This window comes from Manacus candei, unplaced genomic scaffold, assembly GCF_025592945.1.
Source record: "Manacus candei isolate 608988 ecotype Guabito, Panama unplaced genomic scaffold, ASM2559294v1 h1tg000149l, whole genome shotgun sequence".
Lineage (NCBI taxonomy): Eukaryota > Metazoa > Chordata > Aves > Passeriformes > Pipridae > Manacus > Manacus candei.
In genome coordinates, this window is record NW_026138197.1 from 644265 (window position 1) to 658607 (window position 14343).

Sequence of the window (14343 nt, forward strand, 5' to 3'; positions counted from 1 at the left end):
TGCCCTCAGTGCCCCCCTTCAGCCCCTTCACTGTGCCCCCCAGACCCCCCTGTAGCCCCCATGGCCCCCTCAGCCATGCAAATGTGCTCCACAGCCCCCCAATATCCCACTCACCTCCCCAGCGTCCCCTTAAACCCCGTCTGGGTCCCCTCAGGGCCCCTCAGCCCTCCCGAAGTCCCCCGTGTCCCCCCCGTGTCCCCCCCGTGTCCCCCCCGTGTCCCCCCGCCGGGGGGGTCCCGGCTGCAGCCGAGCAGTGGATTATCCTCCCCGCCATCCCCCCCTAATCCAGCAGCTGGGGGGGATTAAGGGCCCCCACGGCCCCCCCAAACTCCCCCAAACCCCTCCGGGGGCTCAGCCCATCAATGGGACCCCCTGGTCCCCTTGGTTTGGGGGGGGACACCCCAAATCCCCCTCCACCCCCAATAATTAACATCTGGTTTAATTGGGGGGCTCAGGGGACCGTGGGAGTTCAGCCAAAGCGGGAGAGAGGGGGGGCTGCTCCTCCCCATCAGCAGCTGGAGGGGGATTTGGGGGGGGATTCGGGGGGGCCGGGGCAGGGGCCACCCCCACCCCTCATTCATCGGCAGCTCCGCAGGGACCTGGAGCACCCACGGCCCAGGTGAGTGGGGAGGGGGCACCGGGACCCCCCCGGGGGGGCTGGGACCCCAGATCTCTGTCCAGGGGAGGACGGGTGCCATTACCCCCCCCACACCCCATAGAGAGCCCCCCCAGGGGGTGCCCCCCAACCTAAGGAGTGCCACTCCCTCCCTCCTCACCTCATAGGCAGCCCCCCCATAGGACACCCCCCATAGGGTGCTGCCCTCTGCTCCATGGGGTGCCCCCTGCCCCCAATAGGGTGCGACCCCTGCCCCAGTGGGTGCCATTACCCCCCCACACCCCATAGGGTGCCCCCCCATCACCCCTCAACCCCCGGGTACTCTCCGAGGGTCCCCCATAACCCCCCTCTGTCCCTCCCCAAGCCCCCTCCTGGTGACCCTCCTGTTCCTGTGGCCCCCCAGCCACTGTCCCCCAGCCCAGCCCCACAGGGCACCCTCTGCACCCCCCGGTGCCCCCTAAGCCCTCATAGGGTGCCATTCCCCACCCGTGGGGTGCTGCCCACCCACCCCTTGTGCCCCCCAACCCCTCACAGGGTACTCCCACCCCGTGGGGTACCCCCTGCACCCCCCGTGCCCCCTAACGCCCCCTCCGCCCCCCAGCCCGCCATGGCTCTGCCGCTGCCCACCCTGGTGGTGCCCACGGTGGTCCTGCTGTCCCTGCTGCCCCCCGGGCGCTGCCCCCCGGCCCCCACGCAGCCCCACGCCATCCGGCTGGAGGGGGACCTGACGCTGGGGGGGCTGTTCCCGGTGCACGCCCGCGGCCCCGCGGGGGTGCCGTGCGGGCCGGTGAAGAAGGAGAAGGGCATCCACCGGCTGGAGGCCATGCTGTACGCGCTGGACCGCGTCAACGGCGACCCCCGCGTGCTGCCCAACCTGACGCTGGGCGCCCGCATCCTGGACACGTGTTCCCGGGACACCTACGCCCTGGAGCAGGCGCTGAGCTTCGTGCGCAGCCTCCTGCCCCCCGAGGGCGGCGACGGCCGCTGCCCCGACGGCTCCGTCCCGCACCGGCCCCCGCCCGAGCGCCTGGTGGGCGTCATCGGCGCCTCGGCCAGCTCCGTCTCCATCATGGTGGCCAACGTGCTGCGGCTCTTCGCGGTGAGGGCGGGCACGGGGGGGCTTTGGGGGGCAGGGGGAGCGCTGGTGGGACATGGGGGACGTTGGGAGCTTTGGGGACGTGGGGGGTCATGGACGCCTTGGCCAGCTCCGTGTCCATCGTGGTGGCCAATGCGCTGCAGCTGTCTGCGGGGGGGGGGGGCACAGGGGGCTTTGGGGGGATCGCTGGGGACCTCATGGACGTTGGGGGGACATGGGGGAGCATTTGGGACACGAAGGGACACTGGGGCCATGGGGCTCATTGGCGCCTTGGCCGGCTCTGTGTCCATCATGGTTGCCAACGTGCTGTAGCTGTTTGCAGCGGGGGGCCGTTGGGGGGTGTTGGGGGGTGCTGGGGTCATTTGGGGAGCTGTGGGGGGTATTTGGGTTGGGGAGGCTTTGGGGTCACTGAGGGGACAGGGGAGGGAGCCACAGGACAGCACCACCCCCGCAGTGTCCCCGCAGTGTCCCCACAGTGTCCCCACAGTGGGCCATCATGGCCCTTCCCTTTGGGGGGGGGCCTGGACACCTGGTCCCCTCCCTGCCCCCCCTCATCCCCCCAGGGCCATTCCAGAACCTTCTTCCCCCCCCCCCCCCCCCGGGTGTTCCACAATCCCCTGGGATGGCAGCAAATGGCCCTGGGGGATTAGAGGGGATTAGGGACAGGGGGGGGATCGGGATGGGGGGGTGTCCCTCAGCACCGAGTCCCCTGAGCCCCCCCGTCCCCAATGGCCTCAGTGTCCCCCTCATCCCCAGAACCCCCCACCTCAACAGCCCCACACTGATGCCTCCAAGCCCCCCAATGTCCCCGAGGTCCCCAGATCAGCTGGGCCTCCACGGCCCCGGAGCTGTCACACCCCGATGTCCCCCGTCCCCAGATCCCCCAGATCAGCTGGGCCTCCACGGCCCCGGAGCTGTCACACCCCGATGTCCCCTGTCCCCAGATCCCCCAGATCAGCTACGCCTCCACGGCCCCGGAGCTGTCGGACCCCGGGCGTTACGAGTTCTTCTCGCGGGTGGTGCCCCCGGACTCGTACCAGGCCGAGGCCATGGTGGCCGTGGTGAGGGCGCTGGGCTGGAGCTACGTCAGCACCTTGGCATCCGAGGGCAACTACGGCGAGAGCGGCGTGGAGGCCTTTGTGCACAGCTCCAGGGAGGCTGGTGGGCACTGGGGCACTGGGAGGGGACACTGGGATGTACTGGGAGGACACGGGGATGTACTGGGACGGATGCTGGGATGGAGTGGGAACACTAGGAGGACATTGGGATGTACTGGGAGCACTGGGAGGGCAAGCTCCATTCTCCCCTGTGGTTCACGCTGCTGGGACACTGGGACTGGGATAAACTGGGAGGGCACTGGGTTATACTGGGATGTACTGGGAGGGCAGGTCCTGCAGGAGGGGGAGGTGCTGCCCCCTCAGTGACCTCCAGTGAGTCACTGGAGTCTGGGGAGGCAATACTAGTCTGTACTGGTCCATACCTGCCCATACCAGTCCATACCGGTCCATACCGGTCCATACTGGTCTGTACTGGTCCGTACTGCTCTGTACCGGTCCATACTGGTCTGTACTGCTCTGTACCGGTCCATACTGGTCCATACTGGCGCAGGGGGCCTGTGCATCGCCCAGTCCATCAAGATCCCGCGGGAGCCGCGCCCGGGCGAGTTCGCCAAGGTCATCAGGCGCCTGATGGAGACGTCGACGGCGCGGGGGGTGGTGCTGTTCGCCAACGAGGACGACATCCGGTGAGCCCAGTACGGACCAGTACGGACCAGTATGGACCAGTACGGACTGGTCCTGCCCCGCACTGTCCCAGTCCCCCACAGCAGCCTCCCAGTCCCTTCCCAGTGCTCCTCAGTCCCTCCCAGTAGCCCTCCAGTCCCTTCAGGTCCCCTCTCAGCGATTCCTTGTTCCCCCCAGTCCATTCAAGTCCCCTCCCAGTTTGTCCCAGTCCATCCCATTAGCCCCCCAGTGTTTTCCAGTCCCTTCCAGTCTATTCAGATCCCCTCCCAGTCCCTCCCAGCAGCCCCCCGGTCCAACCCAGCCCATCCCAGTGTTTCCCAGACTCCCCCAGTCCCTCCCAGCCCCTCCCAGTTGGCCCCAGTGCCCCCAGTGACGCTGTCCCCGCAGGCGGGTGCTGGAGGCGGCCACCTTGGCCAACCTGTCTGGCCACTTCTCCTGGGTGGGCTCGGACAGCTGGGGGGCCAAGATGGCCCCGGTGCAGGGGCTGGAGGAGGCGGCTCACGGGGCCATCACCATCCTGCCCAAACGGGCCTCGGTGCCAGGTCAGTCGGGGGGCTTTGGGGGGCACTGGGGGGACTATGGGGGGCACTAGGGGGGCTTTGGGGGCTATGGGGCCACCCTATGGGGCTGCGGGGGCACACTGGGGGGGAGGGTCCCATCACCATCCTGCCCAACCCTCAGTGCCTGGTGAGTCTGGGGGCACGGGGGGGTACAGGGGGCTCCGGGGGCACCCTAAGGGGCCGTGGTGGGAGGTCATCCAGCCCCGTGTGGGTGGGGGGGAGGTGTTTGGGGAGGGTCCTCTCACCTTCCTGCCCCTCCATTGCTGCCCCACAGAGTTATGGGACACCTTGAGGGGCTGCAGAGCCCCCCGGGACACTGAGGGGGGGCAATAACGCTGTGGGACACCCTGTGACCCCGTGGGGTCCCTCGTGACACTTGGGACCCCCCGCGACCCTTTAGGCCCCCCCTGTGCCCCGGGTACCCCCTTGACCCCTTGGGCCCCCCGTACCCCCCTCTGTGCCCCCCAGGGTTCGACGAGTACTTCACGTCCCGGTCCCTGGAGAACAACCGGCGCAACCTCTGGTTCCACGAGTTCTGGGAGGACGATTTCAACTGTCGCCTCCCCCACGGGGGGGGCGACGGGGACCCCGCGGGCGGGGCCGGGACCCCCGTGCGCAAATGCACAGGTACCACCCCCGACACCCCCCCCCCCCCCCCACTCTGCAGAGACCCCCCGGGGGTCACCCCTCGGTCCCCCCCAACTTACGGGACTCCCGGGGGTCCCTGAACCCCTCCCGTGCGGGGCAGAGCCTCCCTCCCCTCCCCGCGGTCCCACCCCCGGGGCCCCCCAGCCGTGGCGGCCCCGGGGGTCCCTGTGGGTCCCTGACCCCCCCCTGCCCCCAGGCCGGGAGCGGATCGGGCGGGACTCGCCCTACGAGCAGGAGGGGAAGGTGCAGTTCGTCATCGACGCCGTCCTGGCCATGGCCCACGGGCTGCACTCGCTGCTGGGCGAGGCCTGCCCGGGGGGGGGGCTCTGCCCCAGCATGGACCCCCCCGACGGCCGCCAGCTGCTCGCCCACATCCGCAGGGTGGCCTTCAACGGTACTGGGGGCACTGGGGACCATACTGGGAAGCACTGGGAGGCACTGGGATATACTGGGGGGCACTGGGAAGGAACCAGGGCGCACTGGGTGCCACACTGGGACAAACTGGAGGACATTGGAGGAGACTGGGGGGCACTGAAGGCCTCACTGGGACATAGTGAGGGGCTCTGGAAACCCTACTGGCCCTTATTGGGATGTACTGGGAAGTGCTGGGTGGGGACTGTGGAGCACTGGGAGGGATTGGGGGCCTTAATGTGATGAACTGGGAGGCACTGGAGGCCATACTGGGAACACTGGTTTGCCCTGTAGTGGGGAGTATGTTGGTGCTGGGGTGGCACTGGGGATTAGTGCTTTATGCAGGTCTGTACTGGTTCATGCTGACCCGTACTGGTCCATACTGGTGTGCAGGCAGCGCGGGCACCCCGGTGTCCTTCAATGAGAACGGGGACGCCCCGGGACGTTACGACATCTTCCAGTTCCAGGGGGGCAACGGCACCGGCGCCTACAGGGCCGTGGGGCAGTGGGTGCAGGGGCTGCGCCTGCAGGTGGGGCTGGGACCCCCAGGGTGGGACCCCTGAACCTCCCCAGGTCCCTCTGAGTCCCCACTTTCCCCCCGAGTCCCCTCCAACCCACCCCTGAGCCCCCAAACCCCTGTAACCCCTAAAACCCCCCTGAATCCCCCCAACTCCCCCAGGGGTGCCCCCCCCCAGTCAACTGGTGGGATCCCAGTGGCCAACTGGGGGCTCTGGTTGGGGGGTTCCCCTGTTCCCCCTGGGCAGGTGGGGTGTCTATGGGGGGTTTGGGGGGGTCCATGGGGGAGTTTGGGGGATGTTTGGGTGTCCATGGGGGGTCTTTCACCCTGTTCTCCCCCAGGAGGAGGCTGTGGTGGGGGGTCCCACTCGATGTCTCCCCCCTCCCCGGTGTGCAGCCTGCCGTGTGGGGGGTCCGTGGTGGGTTTGGGGGGGTCTGTGGGGTCTCACGCAGCGTCCCCCCAGGAGGAGGCCATGGCGTGGGGGTCCAACTCGACGTCCCCCCCGCCCTCGGTGTGCAGCCTGCCCTGCGGCCCCGGCGAGCGCAAGAAGCCGGTGAAGGGGGTCCCGTGCTGCTGGCACTGCGAGCTGTGCGGGGGGTACCAGTACCGCGCCGACCCCCTCACCTGCCTGCCCTGCGCCTCCCACCTGCGGCCCACGCCCGACCGCACGGCCTGCCGGCCCACGCCGGTGCTGCGCCTGCGCTGGGCCGACCCCTGCGCCGCGGTGCCGGTGGCCCTGGCCACGCTGGGGCTCATGGCCACGGCCTTCGTGCTGGCCACCTTCGTGCGCCACCACGACACGCCCATCGTGAAGGCGTCGGGCCGCGAGCTCAGCTACGTCCTGCTGGCCGGCATCGCCCTGGTCTACGCCATCACCTTCCTCATGGTGGCCGAGCCCGGCGTGGGCGTCTGTGCCCTGCGCCGCCTCTTCCTGGGGCTCGGCATGAGCCTCACCTACGCCGCCCTGCTCACCAAGACCAACCGCATCTACCGCATCTTTGAGCAGGGTGAGGACGGGGGGCACAGGGGCCTGGGGGGGCCGGGTGAGGGGCAGGAGCTGAGGGATGTGGGACAGGCTGTCCCCACCCCTGCGCCCCTCACCCGGACCTGCCACGGCTACGGCGTCACCGAGAGGGGAGTTGGGGGGGCCTGAGAGTTCCGGGGGTGCCCGGGTGACACCTGGGGACACGCGGGGGGCTGGGAAGGGACCTTGGAGGTGAGGCTGAGGGATGTGGGGTGGGGTCCCACCTACACTGACCCACCACACCTCATACCAGGCGTGTCCCGGGGGTGCCCAGGTGTCCCGGGTGCCCCCTGACCCCGCGTGCCCCCCAGGTAAGCGCTCGGTGACGCCGCCGCGGTTCATCAGCCCCACGTCCCAGCTGGTGATCACCTTCACCCTCAGTGGCCTCCAGCTGGTGGCCGCGGCCACGTGGCTGCTGGTGCGGCCGCCCCACGCCCTCATCGACTACGAGATGGGCCGGACCCCCGACCCCGAGGCGGCGCGGGGGGTCCTGCGCTGCGACATGGCCGAGGGGGCCACGCTGGCCTGCCTGGCCTACGCGCTGCTGCTCATGCTCACCTGCACCGTGTACGCCGTCAAGGCCCGCGGCGTCCCCGAGACCTTCAACGAGGCCAAGCCCATCGGCTTCGCCATGTACACCACCTGCGTGGTGTGGCTCGCCTTCGGGCCCATCTTCTTCGGGGCCGCCCAGTCCGCTGACAGGGTGAGCTGAGAGGGCATTTGGGGTCCCTGGGGGGGTGTTTGGGGTCCCTGGGGGGTATTTGGGGTCCCTGGGGGGTATTTGGGGTCCCTGGGGGGGTATTTGGGGTCCCTGGGGGTGTGTTTGGGGTCCCTGGGGGGGTATTTGGGGTCCCTGGGGGGGTATTTGGGGTTCCTGGGGGCACACACATCCTCAGTGCTCGCTTTCGGACCCATCTGTTTCAGGGCTGCTCAGTTGGCTGAGAGGGTGAGGAGGGCGTTCGGGGGTCCCCAAGGGGTATCTGTGGGGTCCCTGGGTGTTTTTGGGGTCCCTGGGGGCACACACGTGGTTCAGGAGTTGGTAGGATTTGAGGTTCCCCTGGTTTTGGGGTGCAGGTCCATGTGCTGACGGTGCCCATGAGCCCTGGGGCAGGGGTGGTCGGGTTTGGGGGGCTCAGGGGGCGATGGGGTCTGGGTGGGGGGTCTCACGGCTCAGCAGGTTTCGGGGTCCCGTTTCCGGGGTGCAGGTCCACGTGCAGATGGCCACGCTGACGGTGTCCATGAGCCTCTCGGCCTCGGTGCCCCTGGGGCTCCTTTATGCCCCCAAGGTCTACGTGATCCTCCTGCACCCCGAGCGCAACCAGCCCAAGCGCCGCGGGGACCCCCCCCCGTAGGGACCCCCCCACCCGGGGGGGCTCCCGGCACCCCCAGACCCCCCTCACCCCACCCCCACCCCAATAAAGCCGCTCCTGCAACCCCCCAGGAGCCCCCTTTGTTTGGGGGTGACACAGAGCCGGCAGTGGGGGGCAGGGGGGTTATTGGGGGGGCAGAGAGTTTATTACAGGGATACAGGAGGTTTATTGGGGGGGTTTATTGGGGGCACAGTGGGTTTATTGGGGGCACAGTGGGTTTATTACAGGGATACAGTGGGTTTATTGGGGGAGTTTATTAGGGGGTACTGTGGATTTATTGGGGTACAGGGGGTTTACTGGGAGGGCACAGTGGGTTTCTTTGGGGTGGAGAGAGTTGCAGTGGGTTTATTGGGGGGAGGGTCCCCATTTTCAGCAGGGCATGGACTTGTGGGGTCCCTCAGGGCGGGGCTTCGGGAGCCCCACCAGCAGCTCCAGCCACCGGGTCAGGGTGGGGGGGTCTGGGGGTGACTGTGGGGGGGAAAAGGGGGGGTCAGGGGGTTCATGCCCCAGGACCCCCGTGTGCCCTTGAGAACCACCCCAAGAGCCCCCCCAAACCCCTAAGACCAACCCTGGGACGCTCCTCGTGACTCCAGGACCCCCCAACACCCACTGAGACCCATAAAACCACTCTCAGGACCCCCCTCAGTGCCCTCCAGAGACCCCAAAAACACCCCCAGGGTTCCCCAGCATCCCTGGGACCCCCCCTCCCCCAAACTGCCCGTAAGGGACCCCAGGTACCCCCCTGGAACCTCAAATTGCCCCCAGCCCCCACAACCTGCCCCATAGACTCCCCAGCCCCCACCCAGGGACCCCTAAATCCCCCCAGGATCCCTCCAAAGCACTCACAGGGATGGGGGGGGCCTCCTCGGGGGGGGGCAGCAGCCGCACCCCCCCACTCTGGGGGTACCCCGGGTCCAGCTCCAGTGTCCAGAGGGTCTCGGCCCCCCGGGGACCCCCCAGGACCCGCAGGAGCCCCAACTCGGGCTGCCAGTCCAGGGCAAACCTGGGGGGGGAAACAGGGGGTGGGGACCCCCCTGAACACCGGGAACCCCCCCCCAGAATCCAGGGAACACCCCCTGGACACCAGGGATCCCCCTCAAACTCTGGGGCCCCCCAGAATCCGGAGCACCCCCAAGACCCCCCCGCACCTGTCCTTTAGGTGTCCCCTCCCCTGTCCCTCAGGTGGCTCCCCCTGTCCCTCAAGTGTCCTCTCCCCTGTCCCCAGGTGTCCCCTCCCCTGTCCCTTAGGTGTTCCCCCCATCCCCCAGGTGTCCCCTCACCTGTCCCTCAGGTGTCCCCTCCCCTGTCCCTCAGGTGGCTCCCCCTGTCCCTCAAGTGTCCTCTCCCCTGTCCCCAGGTGTCCCCTCCCCTGTCCCCAGGTGTTCCCCCCATCCCCCAGGTGTCCCCTCCCCTGTCCCCAGGTGTCCCCTCCCCTGTCCCTCAAGTGTCCCCTCCCCTGTCCCTCAGGTGTCCCCTCCCCTCCCCCAGGTGTTCCCTCCCCTGTCCCCAGGTGTCCCCTCACCTGTCCTCAGGTGTCCCCTCCCCTGTCCCTCAAGTGTCCCCTCCTCTGTCCCCAAGTGTTCCCCCCATCCCCCAGGTGTCCCCTCCCCTGTCCCCAGGTGTCCCCTCCCCTGTCCCTCAGGTGTTCCCCCCATCCCCCAGGTGTCCCCTCACCTGTCCCTCAGGTGTCCCCTCCCCTGTCCCCAGGTGTCCCCTCCCCTGTCCCTCAAGTGTCCCCTCCCCTCCCCCAGGTGTCCCCTCCCCTGTCCCCAGGTGTTCCCCCCATCCCCCAGGTGTCCCCTCCCCTGTCCCCAGGTGTCCCCTCCCCTGTCCCTCAGGTGTTCCCCCCCGCCCCCAGGTGTCCCCTCCCCTGTCCCCAGGTGTCCCCTCACCTGTCCCTCAGGTGTGTCACCTCCTCCCACAGCCCCCACCCGTCCCAGCAGCGCCGCTGCAGCTCCAGCAGCCCCGGGCCCAGGGGGGGTGGCAGCGGCAGGGGGGGACCCTGGGGGGAAAGGGGGAATAGTGAGACCCCAAAACTGCCCCCCCAGGCCCTCCCAGTGCCCCCCACCTGCCCCTCCAGACCCCCAACCCAGTCCCTGATCCTCAAGTACCCCCCCCCAACCCGTCCACCCCCCAAAAGTGCCCCCCAGGAGCCCCTTCCCACCCCGAGACCCCAAATCCCCCCTCCACAGCTCTCCAGATGATCCCCAACCCCCCCCAGCCCCTCGGGCTCCCCCCACCCCCCAAGTGCCCCCTCAGCCCCCAACCACCCTCCAAATGCCCCCCCCAAGACCCCAAATCTCCCCCAGCCTCCCAAAATCCCCCCAGCCCCTCACCAGCACTCGGACCCCCCCCCGGGGGCTGTGGCTCAGGCGCAGGGGGGGCAGCGAGCCGGGGGAGGGGCCCGGGGGGGGTCCCAGTTCCAGCTCCAGCTCCAGCTCCAGCTCGGGGGTCCCTGAGGGGGGGAGCAGCACCCGGACCCCCGACAGGGCCTGGTACAGGCGGCACGAGGCCCCCGCCCTGCGGCCACCGGTCAGTGGGGGGGGCACAGGACCCCCCGGTGTGGGGGTGTCCCCCTCCCAAATTCCTGGGTCCCCCCAGTTCCCAGAACCCCCCCCCACATACCTGGACATACCTGGGTCCCCACTGAACCCCTCCAGGCACCCCCAAACCTCCCGGGTCCCCTCCAGGACCCCCAACCCGGGGGCCTGCCCCCCACCCCTGCTGGTCTCTCTCGGGACCCCCCAAGATACCCCCAAAATCCCGAGTCCCCCCGACCCTCCCAACAACCCAGGCCACGCCCCTCAATCAAGCCCCGCCCACCTTTCCGTGGCCCCGCCCCCTCACCTGGTGGCCGCCCCCCTGTGGCTCCGCAGCGCCCCCTGCCGGCCGAGCCGCCCCCGCCGCCGCTCCTGAACCCGCCGGAGCAACTGCGGGGGGGAGACCCCAAAATGGGGGGGAGAGACCCCAAAATGGGGGGAGAGACCCCAAACTGGGGGGAGAGACCCCAAACTGGGGGGGAGAGACCCCAAACTGGGGGGGGAGACCCCAAAATGGGGGGGAGAGACCCCAAAATGGGGGGGGGGAGACCCCAAAATGGGGGGGAGAGACCCCAAAATGGGGGGAGAGACCCCAAAATGGGGGGGGGAGACCCCAAACTGGGGGGGGAGACCCCAAAATGGGGGGGAGAGACCCCAAACTGGGGGCAGGGACCCCGAATTGGGGGTAATTTGGGCTCCCCCCCTCCCAAACCCAGCGGAATCCCATATTGAAGAGGGCTCAGACCCAAGACCTGGGGGGGCGGGAGCCCCAAAGTGGGGAGGAACCATAAAATGGGGTGATTGAAACCCCAGAATGGAGGGGACCCCACATTGCAGGGGGGACACTGAAACCACAAAAGCAGAGTGGAGACAGAAACCCCAAACTTTTGGGGGACAGAGACACAAAATTAGGGCTGGACCCCAAAATGGGGGTGGAACTGAAAAACGAAATGTGGGGGGAACCCCAATAGGACAGGGCAGGGTCACCCCAAGGTGGGGGGGAGGAACCCCCCAGGGGCAGAGGGACCCTGAGGGGGGTGACCCCCCGTCTCACCTCGTCCCGTCTCTCGGTGGCCTCACGAATCTTCACCTGCAGCTCCTCTTGCTGGGGGGAACAGCACCCATGGGATCCTCCCAGCACCCACGGGACCCCCTCACACCCCACAGCACCCATGGGATCCTCCCAGCACCCACGGGACCCCCTCACACCCCACAGCACCCATGGGATCCTCCCAGCACCCACGGGACCCCCTCACACCCCACAGCACCCATGGGATCCTCCCAGCACCCACGGGACCCCCTCACACCCCACAGCACCCATGGGATCCTCCCAGCACCCACGGGACTCCCTCACACCCCACAGCACCCATGGGATCCTCCCAGCACCCACGGGACTCCCTCACACCCCACAGCACCCATGGGATCCTCCCAGCACCCACGGGACTCCCTCACACCCCACAGCACCCATGGGATCCTCCCAGCACCCACGGGACTCCCTCACACCCCACAGCACCCATGGGATCCTCCCAGCACCCACGGGACTCCCTCACACCCCACAGCACCCATGGGATCCTCCCAGCACCCACGGGACTCCCTCACACCCCACAGCACCCATGGGATCCTCCCAGCACCCACGGGACCCCCTCACACCCACGGGACCCCCTCACACCCAGGGGATCCTCCCAGCACCCACGGGACCCCCTCACACCCACGGGACCCCCTCATACCCATAGGATCCTCCCAGCACCCACGGGACCCCCTCACACCCATGGGATCCTCCCAGCACCCACGGGACCCCCTCACACCCGCGGGACCCCCTCACACCCAGGGGATCCTCCCAGCACCCATGGGACCCCCTCAGGACCCATAGGACCCCTTCACCCCAATACCCCCTCTAATCCACACACAGCCAAGGGACTCCCCCCGGACCCACACTGGCCCCCCAGCCCTCCTTTAGCCACCCCACAGCCCCCACATTCCCACTTCCATCACCCCCCCACCCATGGGACCCCCCCAGACCCCCTGTACCTGCTGGGTCCGGGCCCCCAGGACTGCCCTGAGCCGCTGCAGCAGCCGCTGCCCCTTCCCCAGCTGGGTGAGGGTGGGGGGCACAGCCCCCTCCAGGGCCCCCAGGGCCCCCCTGTACCCCAACTTCAGCTCCTGCCACCGGCCCCGGGCCTGGGCTGCAGCCTCACCTGGGGGGGCACCTGTCAGACCCCCGGAATGGGGACCCCAAAGGGAACCCGAGGACCCCCAACCCGCCCCAAAAGAAGGGGACCCCAAACACCATCCCCTGAAATGCAGAATACCCCAAATAGCCCCAAATGGGGACCCCAAACACCCACAAAGGGAACCTGAGAACCCCCAAATGGGACCTGGGTGTCCAGGAAACCCCAAACCCCGTCCCAGACTCCCTCATTTTGGTTCTCTCAGCCCCCCCTAGAAGAGATCAGGAGGACCCAGGGGAGACTCAGGGATCTTTGGGGCTCGGGGGGGACCCAGAGCTTTGGGAATGGTCGGGGGATTTGGGGGGTCAGGGGGGCTTGGGGGGCTCACACAGGCCATGGGCTCAGTTTGGGGGGTCAGGGAGGTTTGCGGGGCTCACAGAAGCCCTGGGCTCGGTTTGGGGGTTCAGGGGGGGGTCAGGGGGCTCACAGAGACCCTGGGTTCAGTCTGGGGGGGTCAGGGTTTTTGGGGGGCTCACGGAGGCCGGCGGGGGCCGGGGGCAGCCCCGGGTTCTCGATGACCCCCAGGAGCAGCCGCAGCACCCGGAGCTGGGACAGGAGCAGCTTCTGCTTCCGACGGGTGTCCTGGGGAGGTTTGGGGGGTCAGGGGGTCACAGGGGGTACTTCTGTGGGTCAGGGGGAAGTTTGGGGGGTCAAGGATGGGGAAATGAGGGTAAAAACAAGGGGTGAAAGAGAGATTTGGAGGGATAATTGGGAGGGTTTGAGCAAAATATGGGGGCCAGAGAGAGGGGCAGAAAATGGGGGGGTCAGGGAAGGTTTGAGGGATAAATGTGGAGGGGGCCAGGGAGGGATTTGGGGGATAAATTTGGGGGTCACAGGGAGATTTGGGCCTAAATAAGGGGGGGTGGGCTGTGAGAATTTGGGAGGAGCATCAAGGATATGTGAGAATTTGGGGGGGACATCAAAGGGAGGTTTGGGGGGCAAATAGGGAGGCCAAAAACAGCCGAGGGGGGAATGTGAGTGCTGAGGGGGGGCATGGAGGGGCGGGGGGGTCTCACCACTTGATGTTCCACCAGGACCGGGGCCGGGACATCCCCCTCCTCCTCCTCCAAGGCCAGGGCGGCCTCGAGGGCCGTCAGCACCCTGGGGACACCCGAGGGGACACCCGTGGGCATGGGGGGGACACACCAAAGGACCCCTTAAAGGCCCCTGTGACGATCGGGGGGGCATCCCAGGGACACCAGTGGGACCCGGTAACTCCTCAGGGACCCCAATGGGGATCGAGGGGGACATCCCAGGGACCCCGCTGGGACCCCTTCAGGTCCCGTGAGGACCCAATGACCCCTCAGGGACCCTCGTGGGGACGGGGGGGCACCCCCCAGGGACCCCAATGGGCCCCGCAGACGCCTCAGGGATCCCCGGGAGGCCCCGGTAACCCCTTCAGACCCCCCCAGTTGCCCCCCTTTCCAAGATGGCGGCGGGGTCCCCTCAGGGGTTCCCGCCATGGGGAGGGGGGTCTCGCGCTCACCCCCCCGCGCGCTCCAGTCGCGCCGCCATCGCCGCCGCGCCTTCCCGCGCTCCCGCCTCGTCCGCCCACCCGGCAAAGGCGACCAATCAGCGCCCGCGGCCTGCC

The 14343-nt window shown here is 68.4% G+C and overlaps 2 protein-coding genes across 3 annotated transcripts; one reads left to right on the plus strand and one right to left on the minus strand.

The window, feature by feature from the left end:
• Positions 1-214: 214 nt before the first annotated feature.
• LOC127463046 (metabotropic glutamate receptor 6-like) lies at positions 215-8013 on the plus strand. Its single transcript, XM_051772035.1, has 11 exons — positions 215-619; positions 1218-1715; positions 2657-2873; positions 3321-3456; positions 3842-3996; positions 4483-4641; positions 4859-5056; positions 5467-5603; positions 6054-6597; positions 6926-7317; positions 7820-8013. Exons 2-11 carry the CDS (start codon positions 1224-1226, stop codon positions 7964-7966), a joined length of 2577 nt encoding a protein of 858 aa, XP_051627995.1. The 5' UTR covers positions 215-619; positions 1218-1223; the 3' UTR covers positions 7967-8013.
• A 151-nt stretch (positions 8014-8164) lies between these two features.
• ZWINT (ZW10 interacting kinetochore protein) lies at positions 8165-14279 on the minus strand. 2 transcript variants are annotated; one of them, XM_051772047.1, is made up of 10 exons: positions 14239-14279; positions 13769-13853; positions 13229-13334; positions 12553-12719; positions 11579-11629; positions 10832-10914; positions 10321-10504; positions 9877-9986; positions 8831-8987; positions 8165-8452 (listed from the first exon to the last, which is right to left on the minus strand). In XM_051772047.1, the coding sequence occupies exons 1-10, from the start codon at positions 14265-14267 to the stop codon at positions 8354-8356; spliced, it is 1071 nt and encodes a 356-aa protein (XP_051628007.1). In that variant the 5' UTR covers positions 14268-14279; the 3' UTR covers positions 8165-8353. The 2 variants fall into 2 exon arrangements, with proteins under 2 accessions (XP_051628007.1, XP_051628006.1); XM_051772046.1 differs by lacking the exon at positions 14239-14279 and having other exon boundaries at positions 13769-14229.
• Positions 14280-14343: the final 64 nt, after the last annotated feature.